Source organism: Oculina patagonica, chromosome 5 (genome assembly GCF_052425735.1).
Source record: "Oculina patagonica isolate OP01 chromosome 5, crgOcupat, whole genome shotgun sequence".
Classification (NCBI taxonomy): domain Eukaryota; kingdom Metazoa; phylum Cnidaria; class Anthozoa; order Scleractinia; family Oculinidae; genus Oculina; species Oculina patagonica.
In genome coordinates, this window is record NC_135762.1 from 19,183,711 (window position 1) to 19,201,295 (window position 17,585).

The 17,585-nt window shown below is 38.5% G+C and overlaps 1 protein-coding gene across 1 annotated transcript in view; it reads left to right on the plus strand.

Annotated features, from left to right (window-relative positions):
- The window catches only part of LOC144653126 (phosphopentomutase-like), a 69,233-nt gene extending 54,919 nt beyond the window's left edge, over positions 1-14,314 (plus strand). Inside the window, exons 16-19 of the mRNA XM_078513046.1 lie at positions 895-994; positions 3,668-3,754; positions 7,008-7,141; positions 13,707-14,314. Coding sequence (XP_078369172.1) covers positions 895-994; positions 3,668-3,754; positions 7,008-7,141; positions 13,707-13,812 — 427 coding nt within the window. The 3' untranslated portion in view covers positions 13,813-14,314. The remainder of the gene's footprint in view (positions 1-894; positions 995-3,667; positions 3,755-7,007; positions 7,142-13,706) is intronic.
- The last annotated feature ends 3,271 nt before the right edge of the window (positions 14,315-17,585 follow it).

A 17,585-nucleotide genomic window follows, 5' to 3' on the forward strand; every position in this document is an offset into this window, starting at 1 on the left:
AAGACCAGCAAAATGAAACACAGGACAGTGTTTAGCACACGTAAACAAACCTGCATGCGAAATTTGGAGCTGTTTTGATGATGTTCGATTTAGCCAGAAATTCAAGCGGACGTTTTTACGTACACGCCTTCAATTTAAGTGTTGTATGCAAGTTTGTCCTGTTCACACAAAACCACTTCCAAAACAAAAACATGGATTAATGTTGTTGAAGCAAACGTTTCATTCACTGTCAGAAACAAAAACTTTATTTTGTATGTGAAATCCTTAGCTTCCAAGTAATAGACCATATTTGTATTCTCGGTATTGGACTGAAACTAGCTTGCAATGGAGGCTCATGCGGGTGAATATGATTAAAAACAGCTTCATGTCATTTGCATGTGAAAAGATTACCTTAGCCTCCATTGCAAGCTACTTTCAGTCCAATACCTTGAATGTCTATTTTTGCCATCTTATTTTCATTTCATTGAGAAAAATTTGTGGCAGAATAATAAAGTTCTTCTCAATGTGTTTGTTGAACTGTTGTTATAAACCCATTCAATGATAACTTTAAACAGAACATTTACCAATGATGGACCAAAGTTGACAACCAGAATTACTGACAAAAGTTGTTGTTGGCCATCCCCCCATGCAATGTTAGACCCCTTGTGCAATACGATTCAGTCTGTAAGCAAAAGTATGGGGCAATTGAAGGCATTATTTTTTTCATGCTTCACAACATTGTTAATGAGAAGAGGGGGAGTAAAATTTTCATGTGTCAAGTGCAAACAGGCAAGTGTGCCAAGATTTTGTCAGTGATTGCAGGTACTTAAAACTGTGTAGGTTGTGTTATTGTCAGCGATTAATGTTGTTATTTTTTGTTCAGTTTTGAATTATATTAACCATTTGTTGTTATAGGTATGGTGTCCATGTGTCCATCAACTCCTACTACCTGTGTCATTCCCCGCTTACAATAAAGAAAATTTTTGATCGCATAAGGACTCTTGACAATGGTCAGGTGAGTGATTGTTTTCTGTCAGCCTGAGAATGAAAGCAATACATTAACTTTCACTTGAGGTACGATAGTCAAGTCTTTGTGATAGATGAAAGCCATTTAGTGTGTGTGTTATTTTTGGACTATTACGGCCCTCATTTTGTAGAGATAGGGGGATGTTAGTTTTTGTCAGTAGACTAGTCCATGCTGATGAACAGCTGACAGTTTGACTTTATTATCCCATTAACCTATTTTAGTTGTAAATTTAATTTGTTTATTTTTCTACATGGAAATGTTATGACTGGTGCTAGTGTTTTCAACGGCTTTATTCACTCAAACGAACAGCTGCAATGCATAATTATTTCTTATTAGACATTAATTTTAGTGTGTAGTATTGCCCCATATTTTTATGAGTCTTAAATATGTTGGCAAGCCCAAAGAGCTAGTCAAAATACATAAAAGTGTACAGCAATACCAACTTGAATGCCTAAAACGTTTTCTTTTCCCCAAAATGCTGAGTTTCCACCATTTTTGAATCATTCACATACTCGAGGAATATGGAAGCTGTTAAACCAGTCTGGTAGACTACAATTTCAAACTGGTTTGAGTAAAAAAATATTACACACTAATAAGTTAATATTAGATAAAGTTATCTACCGTTTTGTAAGAATTTGTAACAGTTCCTTGAACAAATGTCACTTTTCTTAATTGAGTCTTATTGCAATAATTCTAAACTCTGTCTAAGAGTTTAGATGTACTGTCAAGATAATTTCATGCAATTGGTGCCCTAAATAAAAAGTAGAAACTGTTTCTGCCAAGATCTGCCTTTGTGTGTTTGATTTTAAGAAGTGGGCCATTGCACTTTGATTTAGTAAAAGTAAAAATAGTCTTAATTAAGCAAATGAAAGATAATCACAGTAATGTACTCAACTTAAGCAGTTGAGAAAAACAAGCCTGAAAAAAATTCAGGCTTGAACGAGAATCGAACCCATGTACCTCTGCAATACTAGTGCAGCGCTCTTACCAACTGAAAGCCAACTGGGAGCTGGTCACTTGTGAGTTCGCAATATACCCATGGATGGAGAAAATATGAAATGAATCTATGAAATTCATATATCTGTACTGCAGATATACCTACATTTTAAGCAAATGAAAGATCATCCCAGTAATGTACTTGTGTGTTCACAAGTGACCAGATCCCAGTTAGCTTTCAGTTGGTTAGAGCACTGCACTAGTATCGCAGAGGTCATGGGTTTGATTTCCGTTCAAGCCTGAATTTTTTTCAGGCTTGCTTTTTCTCGACTGCTTAAGTTGAGGCGGTTCCCACATGCGCGGCCTCGCCTGAACCAGTCGCATGTTTCAAAGCTAAGCTAAATGCGGCTTCCTCCGCTCGGCTAACTACGGTAAAAAGTGCCTAGTTTCAAAGAAATACATTACAAGATGTCTGGAACAGCTATGGCCACGTCCGGAAAACATAAAAGAGGCGACTGTGGGTCTGTCGAGGATGAAGCGAGTTGTGCCAAAAAATCCAACATGGCGGGCCAAAAGGAACACGCGTTAGAATCCGAAGATGAAAATACCATTTCCTTCGAAGAACAAGAGCCCAGTCTACGCGATATAAAGAACCTCCTCATTAACATCCAGGCCACAGTATCGAGCATCTCGAAAGAAAATAAAGATCTAAAAGAGGAACTCACCGACCTAAAAAACTCGTTCGCGTTCTATGACCAAGAGCTGCAGGGATTCAAAAGCAAGCTGGAGAAAGCTTCCACAGCAAATACTTCCCTCAAGAAAGAGCTAGACGACACAAAAAAGAAGCTAAAACAAACAAACAGTTTGTTAGACGAGCAGATCGACGACTCCCAAAAACTGTGGGTCGAATTTGACGCATTAGAACAGTACACACGTAAAAACTCTTTGGAAATCCATGGAATACCAGAGAACCTTTACACTGACCCGGAAAGCGTTGTCCTGAAAGTCGCCAGAGCGATTAACGTCGCCATAAAGCCTGAAGAGATAGAGATCTCTCACAAACTACATCGCACCAAGAAGGGTCGTAGACCAATCATCGCGAAATTTAATAGCCATAAGACGAAGGTGAAATTATACAAAGAAAGAACTAAGCTAAGAAATGTTAAAGTATCAGACATCTTTGAGTCCTATGCATCTGCGATTGAAGCACGGGAAGGAATTTTCATCAACGAAAATTTAAGTTGAGTAGGCAAATTTTAGCCTAACAAGTTCTTAAAAATAAGTTTCTGACTCACTGGTTTTAACTGTAAATCAACAGGTCGGATGTACACTGGAGCATTGTGTTTCTTGCATAAGAAAACATGTTAGCTTTTGATTTAATGTATTTTTAGGACAAGCTCTATTAGCTGAAAGCTGTGACCAACATAAAACTCCCAACCTACTAGACGAAGAGATAACATAACTTTCCTTGACAAGCTCTAAATTAAAGAACTTTGATACCAAAGCCTGACTTTACTTCTTTTAACTTTCCAAAATGTAACATTTTGGCCGGTTAGTAAACATCAAGAAAACAAGGAACAATATTACCCCAAAACTGCTTGCATCTTAACAAACAGTCTTCCGCATTGCGGTCTTGGTGTGCACGCCACCTGAATCAGAATGTTGGATTCTTATTTTAACCTTTGGAAATTGATTTATATATTTTGCTGTGTTTGAACTTTCCAGTATCCAAGTACATGTGGACCTTATAAACTGTCTGGTATCAGAGACTTGACTGCTGGGTATGATAGTACCAAGCCTGATAACAAGCCGGTGAGTACCAGCCAGCCATGCTGCTCTTCCTCTTTCAGCATAATTACGATAAATGACATGGAATGCATGCAGAAGCGATGACGTTTCACAAGGGGTCTAACATAATTCTGAGGAAATTTGTCAAAAACACAACGTAAATAAAATTGGCTGACACCTTGTGCATGATTAAGACTGTTATCCAACTGCTGCTTACATTTTTAAAACCTAAGAAGCAATGTTAGTGATTGTATAAGTTAATAATACATTTTCTTTGTAGATTTGCTCAATTAAACAGCAGTAATATTTTATTTTATATTTCATTTTTTTAGATTTCCCTATGTTGTCTCAGTAGTATAGTAGGGATGTTTTACTCCACTTTTTTGACTGTTGGCTGTATTTAATTTATGCAAAAGAGGCTTGCATAATTAGACTGTATGGTTCAGTGATTTTAAATAAAACGAAAAAATAATTGCGCAATATGTTAAACCACTCCTGTGATCCTTAAATAGCGAAAAACCTGTCAAACTGGTTATACCAACCAGGATAAAAATAGAACACTCACAATTTAATCAACTCCACTGTATTTTATTTATGAGTCTATGACGTCATCGGCGTTAATTTATTCTGCTTCATGTTAATGAGATTCCACCGCAAAAAAGTGGAGTAAAACATCCCTACTATACTACATTGTACTTGGGTTTTATTTTAGCATGACATCCGATAAACGACATACGATATGCAGGAGCTAGCTTTTAATCTGTGAGAAAGGTCAAATGGTTTGTTGTTCATAGCGGCCCTGTATATTATAAGAATTAGAAACTTCTGTCTACTTAATCTAATAGATCCCATCATATAAAATTAGTCTCTTTTTATACATTATAGTGTTCCATTCTAACGGCACGGGAGTATTTTGCTTTGGTGTTCTACGTGGCGATTTCTTGTTAAGTTAAACTTGATTTCTGTTCAAGTGCGCGAAACAGACAACGGATCCTGCCAGTAGTGGGACGGCATAAAGCAATGACGTCATGGCTTAAAAATAGAAACTCATACCAGGGCCCAGTTGCTCAAAGGATGGATAATGCTATCCACCAGATAAAGCATTATCCAGTGGATACATGCTGAGAAAACAACGTACTCTATACATGTACATCAGTAATGTATAGCGTTCTTGGTTTTGTCAACAGTTATCCACTGGATAAGATTTATCCGGTGGATAGCATTGTCCACCTTTCGAACAAATGGGACCAGACCTTTAAGACCAATCACTTTACTGATCAACTATGCAAAAAATCCTGTGATAAAACATTTTTTCCTTGTGTCACCTGTTTTGACACCTGAAATAAGAGCATCATGGCTTCTCATAAACATTCTTTGCATTCCTTGTAAGGTTCTTTGTAACCATTTTTCAAATACCAATCCTGTAAGATTCTTTGGTAAGTTTGGTCATTTGTTTGTTTGATATCTGCTTCCAAAATATTATTCCTTGATTTTAGTGGGTTAATCAAAAGATAAGAAAGTGTTTTCGCCGGGTTAGCACTTAATAGTTACAATTAGTGTTCAATTGTGTTCTTCGAGTGCATGGAAAGTTTCATTAAAACAACATTTTGGGAAAACCTCTTCATCAGTATAAATCGGATAGCTCAAGCGCTCCGATTCACACTGATGAAGGGGTTTTCCTGAAACGTTTGTTTTAATACACCTTTCTATGCACTACAAGAACACAATTGAACACTAATAGCAATCAAATGATAAACCCAGTTGGGCCAGCTATTAGTGGAACACAGCCTCGCGTTATTGTTCTTACAATGAGATTCAATACCCCTTTGTGACAAGATTCTACAATCTTTGACAAAAGTAGTTGACACATTGACTTCGCTCTGCTGTTTTTATGACAAATTTACCAATAGTTTTTAAAATTCAGGACTGTCTGCTAAAATACCCCCTCCCCCCCATCCAATGTTGTAAAATGGTAGCAAAGGACTCCTAGAAACAAACTACAACATTGATTGGGGGAGGAGGTTGGAAAGGTGGAGCAAAAGGATGGAATTGGTCCATATAACAATAAAAAAGGGCGTAAATTGACAATGGGTCAACACTTTTGTCAGTGATTGTCTGAGGTGCAAAACGGAATATATCTTAAGAACAGCGCATAATGATTAATCGGTTATAACATAAATTTATTTCTTCCATCTGTTGTTTTCAATTGTCCAATCGGCATTGATGCTGTATTAATTGGTATCTAATTAGAGGCCATTAACGAATTTGACGATAACGCAATCAAAGGGTCAAAAATGGAATAAATTGAGGCAAAATGTTTACCGCTGCTAAAATTGATGAAGAAACTCCTGCATTTACCTGCTTATTTCTGATGTGAAAATGGTTGAAAAAGAAGGAAATTATGTTGAACTAATGACATGTTTCCTAGCCTTTGGCATATAGCATAGAGGTGTCTGAAGACATTAAACTGCGAGGAGGTCACGCACGCAAATCATTGTTCGAGACGACCAAAGAAATATAAAGCCCATGTTTACTGCCCATTTCATTTCCAAATGCCAGTTTATAGAATAATGAAAGAAATTTCACCGTTAGGCGAATAACTGTTATGTCAAAGTAACAATGCGCTTATGCAATGTAATATGCCTTGTGACATATCCAACGCAGTTGGATAAAGCGTGACAAGTGCGCGTGACAGCTCCAATCGTTGTTACTTCATGTTTTTTTTAATTGATGCTTGTTTTAAGCATTTCTTAAACATGAAAAGCTAACTTAAGATACGAAAGTCTTCATTGTCTCTTTTTTTACTATAAACAGCCTTCAGCAAGGCCAAAAGGTGTCTACCTTTTGAAATTTCACGGTTAACAACGATTAACCGTCAGTAAACAAAGAACATTCCTGATCCTTTCTAGAGTGAGTGGTTAACCGTGGTTAATCGTTCAAATTTACACATTTTCGTCAATTTTGTGGCCAAGAAACATTCTAGCGAGATAATTTTGACAAAAAGTCATTTATCTCTGGTTTTCTTAGGGAATTTCAGCGACAAATGGGAATATTTCCTAGCCTCACGATATCGTAGACTCCTAGAAACAAACTACAACATTGATTGGGGGGAGGGGGTTGGAAAGGTGGGGCAAAAGGATGGAATTGGTCCATATAATCAACAAGAAACTGCAATCTGTGTGCAACACAAGTAACAAAGCTAGTAGAAAGCAAAACACACCTGGGTAGTTAGAAAGGACAATAGTTAATTGTAAATGTTTGTGAATTGATCCATCAGATTCTCCCAGTTAGCAAATCAAGTCAGATGATTACATTCTATTTTGAGAATGGTTGTGTTGCCACTCTTCGGACAAGTGGTACAGAGCCAAAGATTAAATATTACACAGAGCTTGCATGCAAGTCAGGAGACAAGTGAGTGCATTCCCTAATTTAACTGATGATATATAATTATGCCAAAGAGTTCCTATAGATCTGCTCCTTTTAAATCAAAAAGTCCTTCCAAAAATAAGTGAACGAATACAAGCCACTGGGTCTGTATTTATTGATAATCCCTCATTGTAGAAATCCTTTTGTATTTTAAAGGTCAAATGAACAGAAATTTCAAAATGCCATTTTAACCAACCAAACGCTAAAACTATCCATTATTGAGTAAAATTAAGAAAAAAAAATTGTTTTCCGAACCTTAAAGCGTGGATTACAGCAAAAAATACGAAGATTTCCGAAGGCTTCACGAAAACGTTTTTGAATGACTGCGCACTGAAATGGAAGAAATGGAACGAGTTTTGACGTCATAATTGGTGTTTTTGAAGATGACCGCAGACCGATTCCGTCGACCGCACCAACGCGTACCGAGATTCAAAACACACGTGCATAGTTAACGCACGTGCAGATAATTCTGCACGCCATGCCGCCATGTTGGCATGATGTTGTGTTACGAAGGAAAGCTAAAAAAAAAATCGCCCAACGTGACATGGTAGCAGAGCGAGCGGATTAAAGAAAACAACAAAAACAAAGAAAGCCGTAACTATCGTTTGAAGCCGTTCACATCAATCCTCAGCCGAATAATTCTTTCCTTGACGCCATTATAGTGTTGTCAACAAAATCAGCCTAGAATCAGCCGAGTTGACGAATTGCCTTGAAACCTAGCCGAATCCTTCAGAGACATGACAGACTTGGGCTCCATTAAGAGACTTATCGGAGCAAGGAAAAGACATGTTGTTCTTAACTTTTACACAGCAAAGGAAATCAAACAGCGACCCATTGATGGCGATCTTGAAATAATCCTGGACGAAACTCGTGACAAACGCGATCAATTGCAACAGCATTTAAGAGTGTATGAAAGTCTCAGGACGCAACTTGAAGACGCTGCAAAAGCTGTAGGAAAACGAGAGTATCAAAAATGTTGTCAATGTTGTACCCAAAATAACTGGTACCCTGCAAAGAGCAAGCTTTGAAACAAAGAACATTGAACACCTTTGTAAGGACATTACACATGCTGATTCAATCCCCACTTCCAAAGAAGCGGCCAGCATAGAGCTACTGCTTGAAAATGACTATTACTGTGACATTTTCTCTGGTGACATATCCATGAAACAAGTTACTCTAGGATTGAATCTCGTGGCATCCAAGTTGGGATAGATTCTGACAGGCAGAGTTAAGTCTCAAGAAGCTCAATCTGCTCCTTCTGTGTCAATGCTCACATACACATCCAGTCCAATCAGAGCACATCTTGCTGCACAAGAACTACCTATTGAACATACAACAACATTTGGAAGAATTTTGGAAACTTGAAACACTCGGAATCAGTGAACCTATGTGTGTGAATGATGATGATGAAGCCCTGCAGAAATTTAATGACACTGTCAGATTTGAAGATGGGCGTTACCAAGTAACCTGGCCCTGGAAAGAAGAGTCCCTCTCGTTGCCAACCAATTATGAACTGGCAATGGGAAGATTGAGATCCCTTGTCAATAGACTCATGAGAAACCCAGAACATCTGACAAAGTATGATGCAGTCATTCAGGAACAATTACAAAAGGGCATCATTGAAGTTGTACCTGATGAAGATTCCACAAACACATGGAAGCATTACATCCCACATCATGAGATAGTGACACCCAAGAAGACCACCACAAAGATACGCATTGTCTTTGATGCCTCCGCTAAAACCAGAAAGGGAAGTCAAAGCCTGAATGAAAGCCTACACCGTGGCCCAATAATACTAGAAGATTTGTGCGGACTTCTGATGAGGTTTAGACTTAACAAAGTCGCCCTAGTTGCTGATGTCGAAAAAGTTTTTCATCAAGTGGGACTTCAACCTGAAGACAGAGATGTTACAAGATTTGTTTGGTTAAAAGATGCCACTAAGCCGACCCTGGAAAACAATGTCCAGGTACTGAGATTTACCAGAGTTCCATTTGGAATGATATCTAGCCCATTCCTGCTGGCTGCAACAGTCAAGTATCACCTGAACAGAGCAGATACTCCAGTAGCCAAAAAGACTAGACAACATGTACGTAGACAACATGATCACAGGAGTTGCCACATCAGAAGAAGCAGACGAATTCTACAAAGAAGCAAAGTGCCTTTTCCAGTCCTCATCAATGTATCTCCGTGAGTGGGCATCAAACTTTCAAGACTTCCTCCAGAGCATTCCAGAAAGTGACCGAACAAGTGGAGACACTATGAAAGTCCTTGGAACCACCTGGAACATGAACAGTGACACACTTATTATCAATGGATCTCACACTTCATCCTTTCAAGTCACTTCCAAAAGAGAAGCATTGCAGTCTATCAGCAGAATTTATGATCCATTAGGTTTCTTCTCTCCAGCCACACTCAATGGAAAACTGTTCATTCAAGAACTATGGAAACAAGAGTTAGACTGGGATGAAACACTCAATCAATCACAACAGCAAGAGTGGTACAAGCTGCATGAAGACCTTAGCCCACTGTCCTTCCTCTCCATACCAAGATACATCGGAGGAGATGAATACAAACTGTTCTGTTTCACTGATGCTTCAGCGAAGGCATACTCAGCAGCTGTATACCTGTACTCTGCAGTGGGCAAAACCGCCAATGTTAACCTGGTATTCTCCAAAGCACGTGTTGCCCCAACAAAGCAACTCAGCATTCCAAGACTGGAACTGTTAGCTGTTCTTATTGGAACTAGATGCCTAACTATGTTACTGAACAACTCCAGTTACCAGTGACTGACCGGATTCTGTGGACCGACTCGCAGTGTGTTCTTCACTGGATGAAAAGCCACAATCCCCTACCCGTATTTGTCCAGAACAGGCTGAAAGAGATAACCTCTAACAAAGATATCAAGTTCAGATATGTCACCACAACTCAGAATCCAGCTGACTTAGCCACTAGAGGTGTTTCCACAAAAGAACTCGTTAACAATCAATTGTGGTGGCATGGACCATCTTGGCTCGGTGATCAAGAGACCAAGTGGCCTTCGTGGGACTTTTAGCAAATTGACGAAAACACATTAAGATGGCCAAACAGCCTGCTGGTCCACAGATTATGTACGAGACCTCATCCATGATTGAATTGGATCGCAAGAAAGAACACCCTGAAAAGCCAGTTGCCCCGTTTGAACTAAGTGAAAACAATTATTCTTCCCTAACAAGACTTCTCAGAGTGACTGCATGGTGCTGGCGATTTATTCAAAAACTTCAAAAGAAGAGCACCGAGAAAGAAGAACTTAAAGCTGAAGAAATCAACCAAGCGAAAACCATGTGGGAAAGACATGTCCAGAACAGCAGTTTTGCATCAGAGATCAAAGCAATCAAGAATAATACAAGAAACAATCTGAAGAGTCAGCTAGGACTGAAAGTAGATGAAAATGGAATCATCCGTTGTCATGGCAGGTTGATCAGAGAAAACCTCCCAGAAAGTACCTTCTACCCCAAGCTTCTACCGAAGAACCACGCCTTTACAAGCTTAGTCATCAACAGCTTCCATGAAAAGTTGATGCATGCTGGAGTATCCCATACATTGTCAGCTATCTGAAGAGAATTCTGGATACCACAAGGAAGAGCAACAGTGAGAAAAGTTCTCCTGAACTGTCAAAGATGTAGAAGACATCAAGGAGGCCCATACAGAATGCCCCAGATGGCTCCATACCCAGCCTCAAAAATAGAAGAATCATCACCCTTCACATATACAGGCCTTGACTATCTGGGACCCTTGTATGTAAGAGTGAATAACCAATCAGCAACACAAAAGGTGTGGGTCTGCCTATTTACCTGCTTAGCAGTCAGAGCTGTTCATTTAGAAGTCATTAATGACATGTCTGCAGAACAATTCCTCTTGTGCCTTAGAAGATTTATCTCCAGGCGTGGCAAGCCGAAAGAGATTATATCGGACAATGCCTCACAATTCAAGCTAGCGAAGTCCACTATTGATGAAGCATGGAAGTTTGCCACCACTAGCCCTGACATGCAAAGCTATCTTGCCAATCAAGGAATCAAATGGAGCTTTATCATTGAACTGGCCCCCTGGATGGGTGGCTTCTATGAACGTCTTGTGGGACTTGTGAAGCAGGCTCTTAGAAAAGTATTGGAAAGATCTGTTTGAACATTGTCCAAAAAAAAAAAATAAGTGGAGAAGTGGTTGCAAGTCAAATACTCGGACTGAGCAGACCATTGAACTTTCTGTACCCTTTAGAATGCTCGGAAGTGAGTGAAAAACCAACAGAATCGGACGAACCTGTTAACGGAAAAGCAGATGATGCAAGCAAGCAGAGGAGTACAGATGAAACTACTGAGAAACGCCTTTTACGCAGAGCTGCAATCAAAGCAAGACAAAAACTAAACGAACTATTAAACACTTTGTCAGATTTATGTTTAAGTCCGTGTATTTATTTTTTGTTGAGTTTTCTTCGCTGTATATTTAAGATAGGCTCCAGAAAGACATTGTCAGTTTTCGTTTGACGTGCCATACAACAAAACTTGCCTCGGGAGTGTCATGGAGAAATCACTCCACGAAAAGTAACATTTGAACAGTCCCGCGTGTATTACGTCACTCGGGATTCTCGAGAACACGGGCGAAAAAGAGAGGATTAGAGCCGCCATGTTGGCATGATGTTGTGTAACGAAGGAAAGCTAAAATAAAACTCGCCCAACGCGACAAGGAGAGAAGGAGAGGACCCTGGGAATGAGATACTCCAACTCGCATGCAGACATTATAGGTCAAATGAACAGAAATTTAGATTTTTTTTTTTCCTTTTTGCCCATGTGTTTATTAAGAGCCAAATAAACATATCCCGAAGTTTCAAAGTAGTCGGACATTGCATTGCAGAGATATTGCAAGTTGAAAAATGCTTTTCTTAGGCCTTCATAATCGTAGAGTGCTCGGAAAAATTGTCGGAAATAAAAACTTGTGACGTCATAATTGGTGTTTTTTGAAGACGACCGCAGACTGATTCCGCAGACCGCACGTTAGAATTTTAAAAAGATGTTTTTAGTGACATTTCAAGCAGTTATTTCGTTCTGTTCGGCCCTTTTTCAGTTGATTGATTTTTGGTTGTTGTTCAGAGACGCGCATTTTTTTAAATGAAATAGCTTAAGCTCAAAAATAGTTTAAAGTTTTGTTTGCTGTCGTTTTGGAAAGCATTACCAAGCATTGCTTCTGACCATGTGAGATTTCTTGTTTTTTCATACATGAAGTAAACATCACACTTAACCTTTTTTTTAAGTTAAAAAAAAAAGTTGACACCAAGAATCGAACCCGGGTCGTCGGTTTACCAAGCGGGATTCATCCCCACTATACCACCGACGACCAGCTGCCAGGACCGTGATTTTTTCGGATAGAAATCCCAACCCCATTATAAGAGCTAACCGCAAGCAATCTAACGTGGTGTAATATGTCATCAGCTGTCTCCACATGGTCTGAAGCAATGCTTCGAAGTGATTTCCTGTCGTTTTGCATAATCATGTGAGACAGGTAGAATGTACGCTGGTATGAAAACAATCAGGAATCTCTATTCTTTTCATTAGCATTTTATGTCAATGAGCAGAATTATCTGCACGTGCGTGAACTATGCACGTGCGTTTTGAATCTTGGTACACTTCAAAGCCGTTCTCTACCGAACAACAACGTGAAATGACGAAATTCTGCGTATTTTCAACAACGTCAGCCACAACGGCTAATATTTGGTTTTTCTATTTGGGGTTAAACGCTCTCTTTGAGTATTCAGCGGGAGCCAGTTCTTTTACCATAAATAAAGAATATTTGAGTTTTTTGGGGGGGGGGGAGGAACACCAATTATGACGTCAAAAACTCGTTCCATTCCTTCCATTTCCTGATCAGTACGCAGTCATTCAAAAACGTTTTCGTGAAGCCTTCGGAAATCTTCGTATTTTTTGCTGTTATTCACGCTTTAAGGCTCGGAAAGCAAATTTTTTTCTTAATTTTACTCAATAATGGATAGTTTTAGCGTTTGGTTGGTTAAAATGGCATTTTGAAATTTCTGTTCATTTGACCTTTAGGTGATAGTCATCACTTTAAAACTCTTATACCATACAGCTCAAAGGGCCATTTATTCAGGCGTTTTGCTAAAATGAACGAAATAATAATAATAATAATAAAATAATAATAATAATAATAATAATAATCGAATGTTTATCCAGGATAGCCCTTCAGTACATGCGTACTGATTTCCACCAACACTCACACGAAAACCTATAAAATAGGAGTTTCTAGATATCCAACTGCAGCAAACGTTTTGATTGTCTGACTGTAAAAAACATTTCTCAGTCCGTCTGAGCCAATATGGCATTAAGGCATCATTTTTTAGAACTTCCCAAAAATTGTTAACAAATAAATGAAAAATAATACAACTTTGTTGCCAATGAAGACATTAATATATCTCAGCTGAGTAAGAAGGGATGGCCCCCTAATAAATCCCAATGCTGTAGTGAATTGTTTGATTTACATTTACCATTAATGTTGTCCTTTTTTTCAGTGTGGACATTCCAGCTGCTAACGAAACTCTTCAAAACATTGTTAACAGAATTATCCACGAGTATTTACAACCCGAAGTAAACAATCTTACTCCCAAGCAAGACTAGCAACTTCTGATTTTCTTTACTCGTGAAGAAGACGTAAAACAGCAAATATGCGCAGATGTGCAGTGGTGTCATGGTTTCAGTTGGTGTGCAGATAGCGACTTTTTCACGATTGATGGGAGTTTTTATTGAACTATTAAAATGATATAAAGCCAGAAAGTTCACTGTTATCTAGTAATTTAATATATGTTTGATATCTGAAAAATATTGCTGTTATTATAGAAAAAGAGATAAGCAGATGCAAACATCTAAACTGAATTTGTGTCCTGAATATCAACAACTGCTAATTCTGTATCAGTTATATTGATCCCTTAGTCTCCTCTAAAGCTTTTAATGTGTTTAACCCGTGCTAGACAGTTGCTGTTGATCTTTTTACAGGTTTTACAAGAGCTTCGGGCTTAAAATGAAATGTACTCTTACATCTGATTATCAGTGTATTAAAAACGCAGAATAATTAACAAATAAGAGATAGAAAAGCGTTGGATAATAAATCTTTTATTACACATTTTAGTGTCTTAGCCTTTTGACCATTCATACTAACACAGTGGAATCCTGTTTTTTTCCCCTAATTCTCTTAGTCGAACACTTTTGTTTTACGTTGATGCAGAAGATCACAACTGTGAACAACCATTATTAAAATTTGTTGATTTGGTTTTCCTTTTTTTATGCTGAAGCTAGAACAGGATATTGCAAAGGTTTGTGCCGAATTCCAGCATGTTGCTTTCATACGGTTTGAAGAATTTCGGTCGTCGGAAAGTCAGGTTTATTTGCTTTACTAAGTTCCAGTCGCTTTGTAAACCCCGCATTTCTTTTGGATTGCGTGACGAACCTACAGAATCTCTGTACACTAAGAGGCTAGCATCACGCAAATAGCTTTAACACTTCTTTCAATGAACACTACATTGGTAACAATAGAAAAACAGCATTGGCCAATATCCCTTTGACAATGAAGATTTGCAGCAGCTTTTCAGCATGTTAAAACTAAGCGATTCAATCGATGAATGGCAGGGATCTTTGAAAAAAAAACCTACCTTTAATTTGCAAAAGGCTAGATGACGAGCGATGCGTGAAAGTGGAAAAAATTATAGACAGTAGCTTGGTACGGACAGGCAGTGAATATTTCTTAAAGAAAAAAATATTGCTCTGCTTTTCTAGGCAAGCAACCAAGATACTATACATTGGTGAAAGCTTATTGAAACGTACCTATTCCAGAAGTTTATCGATGACTTGTTTACACAGGCGATCTGAGACAGTTCACGTGTTGCACGCGACATTTCTTTTTGAATGAAAATAAGTATCCTTTCTTGTTAGCGGTAAGGGTAGGCTTTTGGTTTCAAAAACTAACTTTTATTAGGATTTTGGGATTTTATTTCCATGAAAAAATGGCATCTGTCGTAAGCGACGTGACGAGGGGGTTACGATATGAACGGGACGGGGAAGTCACGGTCTTTTCTTAACCAGGGTGTTTAGGGCAGAACACCGATTAAGGTCTCGTGTTTAGGGTCACATCATTAAAAGTCACTGTAGACTAATTCATCTGTGTTGGTAGCCTAAATTTCAGGAGCAGGCGACCAGAAAGAGACGTGTGAAATTCAGGCTAGTTATAAAACAAATGATTGGCAATCAAAGGTGTTTGACGACAGAACGACCATTTTTTTAGTGTTGGAGCATTGCGTGACATCCCAAAAAAACGGCGGGCACTTGTTTTCTTTTAACAGTCTTGTGAAAAATTAATCGATTGATTTCTCGTCTCGTGTCTCGAATTACTCGACTCTAAGCTTTAAGTTGTTGACTCGTGAGTCGATACTCCAAGTGACTGTCAACTTACATTTCATTGCTATGTACAGTGAAGTCCACACATTTACGCATTGCGGACTCACTTTTATTTTATACAATAACCAAGCTACTGCGTGCGTTGTGATCTGTTGATGTCTGTCACTATCACAGATGACGTCACTGCGTGGTGTGATTCGCACACACCGTAGTCCAAATCAGTGTTGACAGCAAAGTTTTTAAAAACTCGTGGGGCCACAACAAAACAAAAAATCAAAGTCTCTTCGAGATGTCGACGTTTTTGCATGTAGTATGAGTCGAAGGTTTATCCTGTGCATTGTTCTTCGAACTTATCATTACAGTTTCTTTGTAGTTTAGTTTAACAATTTCCTATCTTCGCGGAGAAAATGCAGCCATATAATTTTGTCAAAAATGGCTCGTCCGCGCCGGGTATTTATACACATATTCCTTAACATTATACAAATAAACAGTGCAAATTTCACCGAGATCTGACAATTCTATACTTTAAAATTGCAAGGACCTTTCGAGGCAGTCGATTACGGCAGCGAAATTAGCAAATGAAACAGCAAAATATGCGTTCGACGCTTTGTTTTTGCGACGCCATATTTGAATTGTTATAGCCGGGTAGACCGCTGTTCAATGTGTTCAAGGCCGTATCGTTACGATTGCTCCACGAAAAAGCACGAAAAAAAAATACGGATATTTCCGACTACTGTCGAAGAAAACATTGCGCATATAATTGCGGCGTAAACAAATCGTGACACTCAAGCTGCGTTTTGTCTAGGCTCTGCGAGGGTCGGATATCAAGACCCAGGATTAAACAAAAGCCATATATACAGTGAATGCTTTCGAATTATATTTGAAGATGAAATACGAAAGAATTTTGCTGTCTTTGACTGAAATTCCACTCGAACTGCGTAGATACGATCGCATGTTGTAAAGCCGATTCATGCAACATTGCTGTCATTCCCTGTCAACGCGAGGTCACGACCTAGGCTGATGACGAAATAGAGTTGCGCTAGCATGTAGCGACCAAATTTGGCCTAATTTTTAACCGCTCCTAAGCTAAAAGAAGCCCCCATCTCTTGCATTTGTTTTAACTTCAATAATATCTTTGAAAAGAGCGAGTTTCTTGGTATGGTTTTTTTTTTGACGTTTGTAATTTTTAAACGATGTAAGTGCTAGTGATTATTTATTCGTGTTTTAGTTACGCAATCCATTGTTTGTGCGACGCTTTTTATAGATCGCCTTTCAGACACACGTGCGTTGAGATAAGAAAGCTGACATGTCACTTTTAAAATTGTTATATAACGTTTGTAAATGTGACCATAACTAACTATGATGTGACAAGTCACGTTTTTTTCACGAGATCGCAAGTGATCACCCACAGCGGAAAGTAATCCCTTGAGAAATTAAAACAGTCCCTTGAGAAATTAAAAAAGTCCCTTGAGAGTTTACAAATATGTGGTTCCAAATCGTGGCCACATAACCCCTATTCTACCATTTTAGCTTGTAAACAAGCAAAAACGTCGAAAAAATAAAAAAATGAATAAATAAAAAAGGTGTACTGCAAATCAAATAAAAAAGAAGAAAAAATTATGTATGTTATGATTATAGACCCAATGCAAATATGGCGGCTGTTAATTTTCGGCTCCAAGAAAACTCATTTGTCAATTAAATTAAATTACTCTAACTTACTAGTAAAGATCAAGTCAAAGTAAGTTAGTGTGTGAAGTTTAAAGGCTATACTTTCATCTAATGGGCAGTTACAGGGACATTTATATTGCCAAAAACATGAAAACGAGGCTAGGCAGGCCAGGGTGACTTTTTCCATACAAATCTCTTAAATTTGAATGAGTCATAACTGCAGCCATTTAACCCTTTGACTCCCAAATTTTCCCCGAAAAACGCGTTTTTTTAGCCGCTAAACTGGAATTTTGGTGCTATGGTCTTGCATATACCTCAACTTTGCTAAAGAAGCA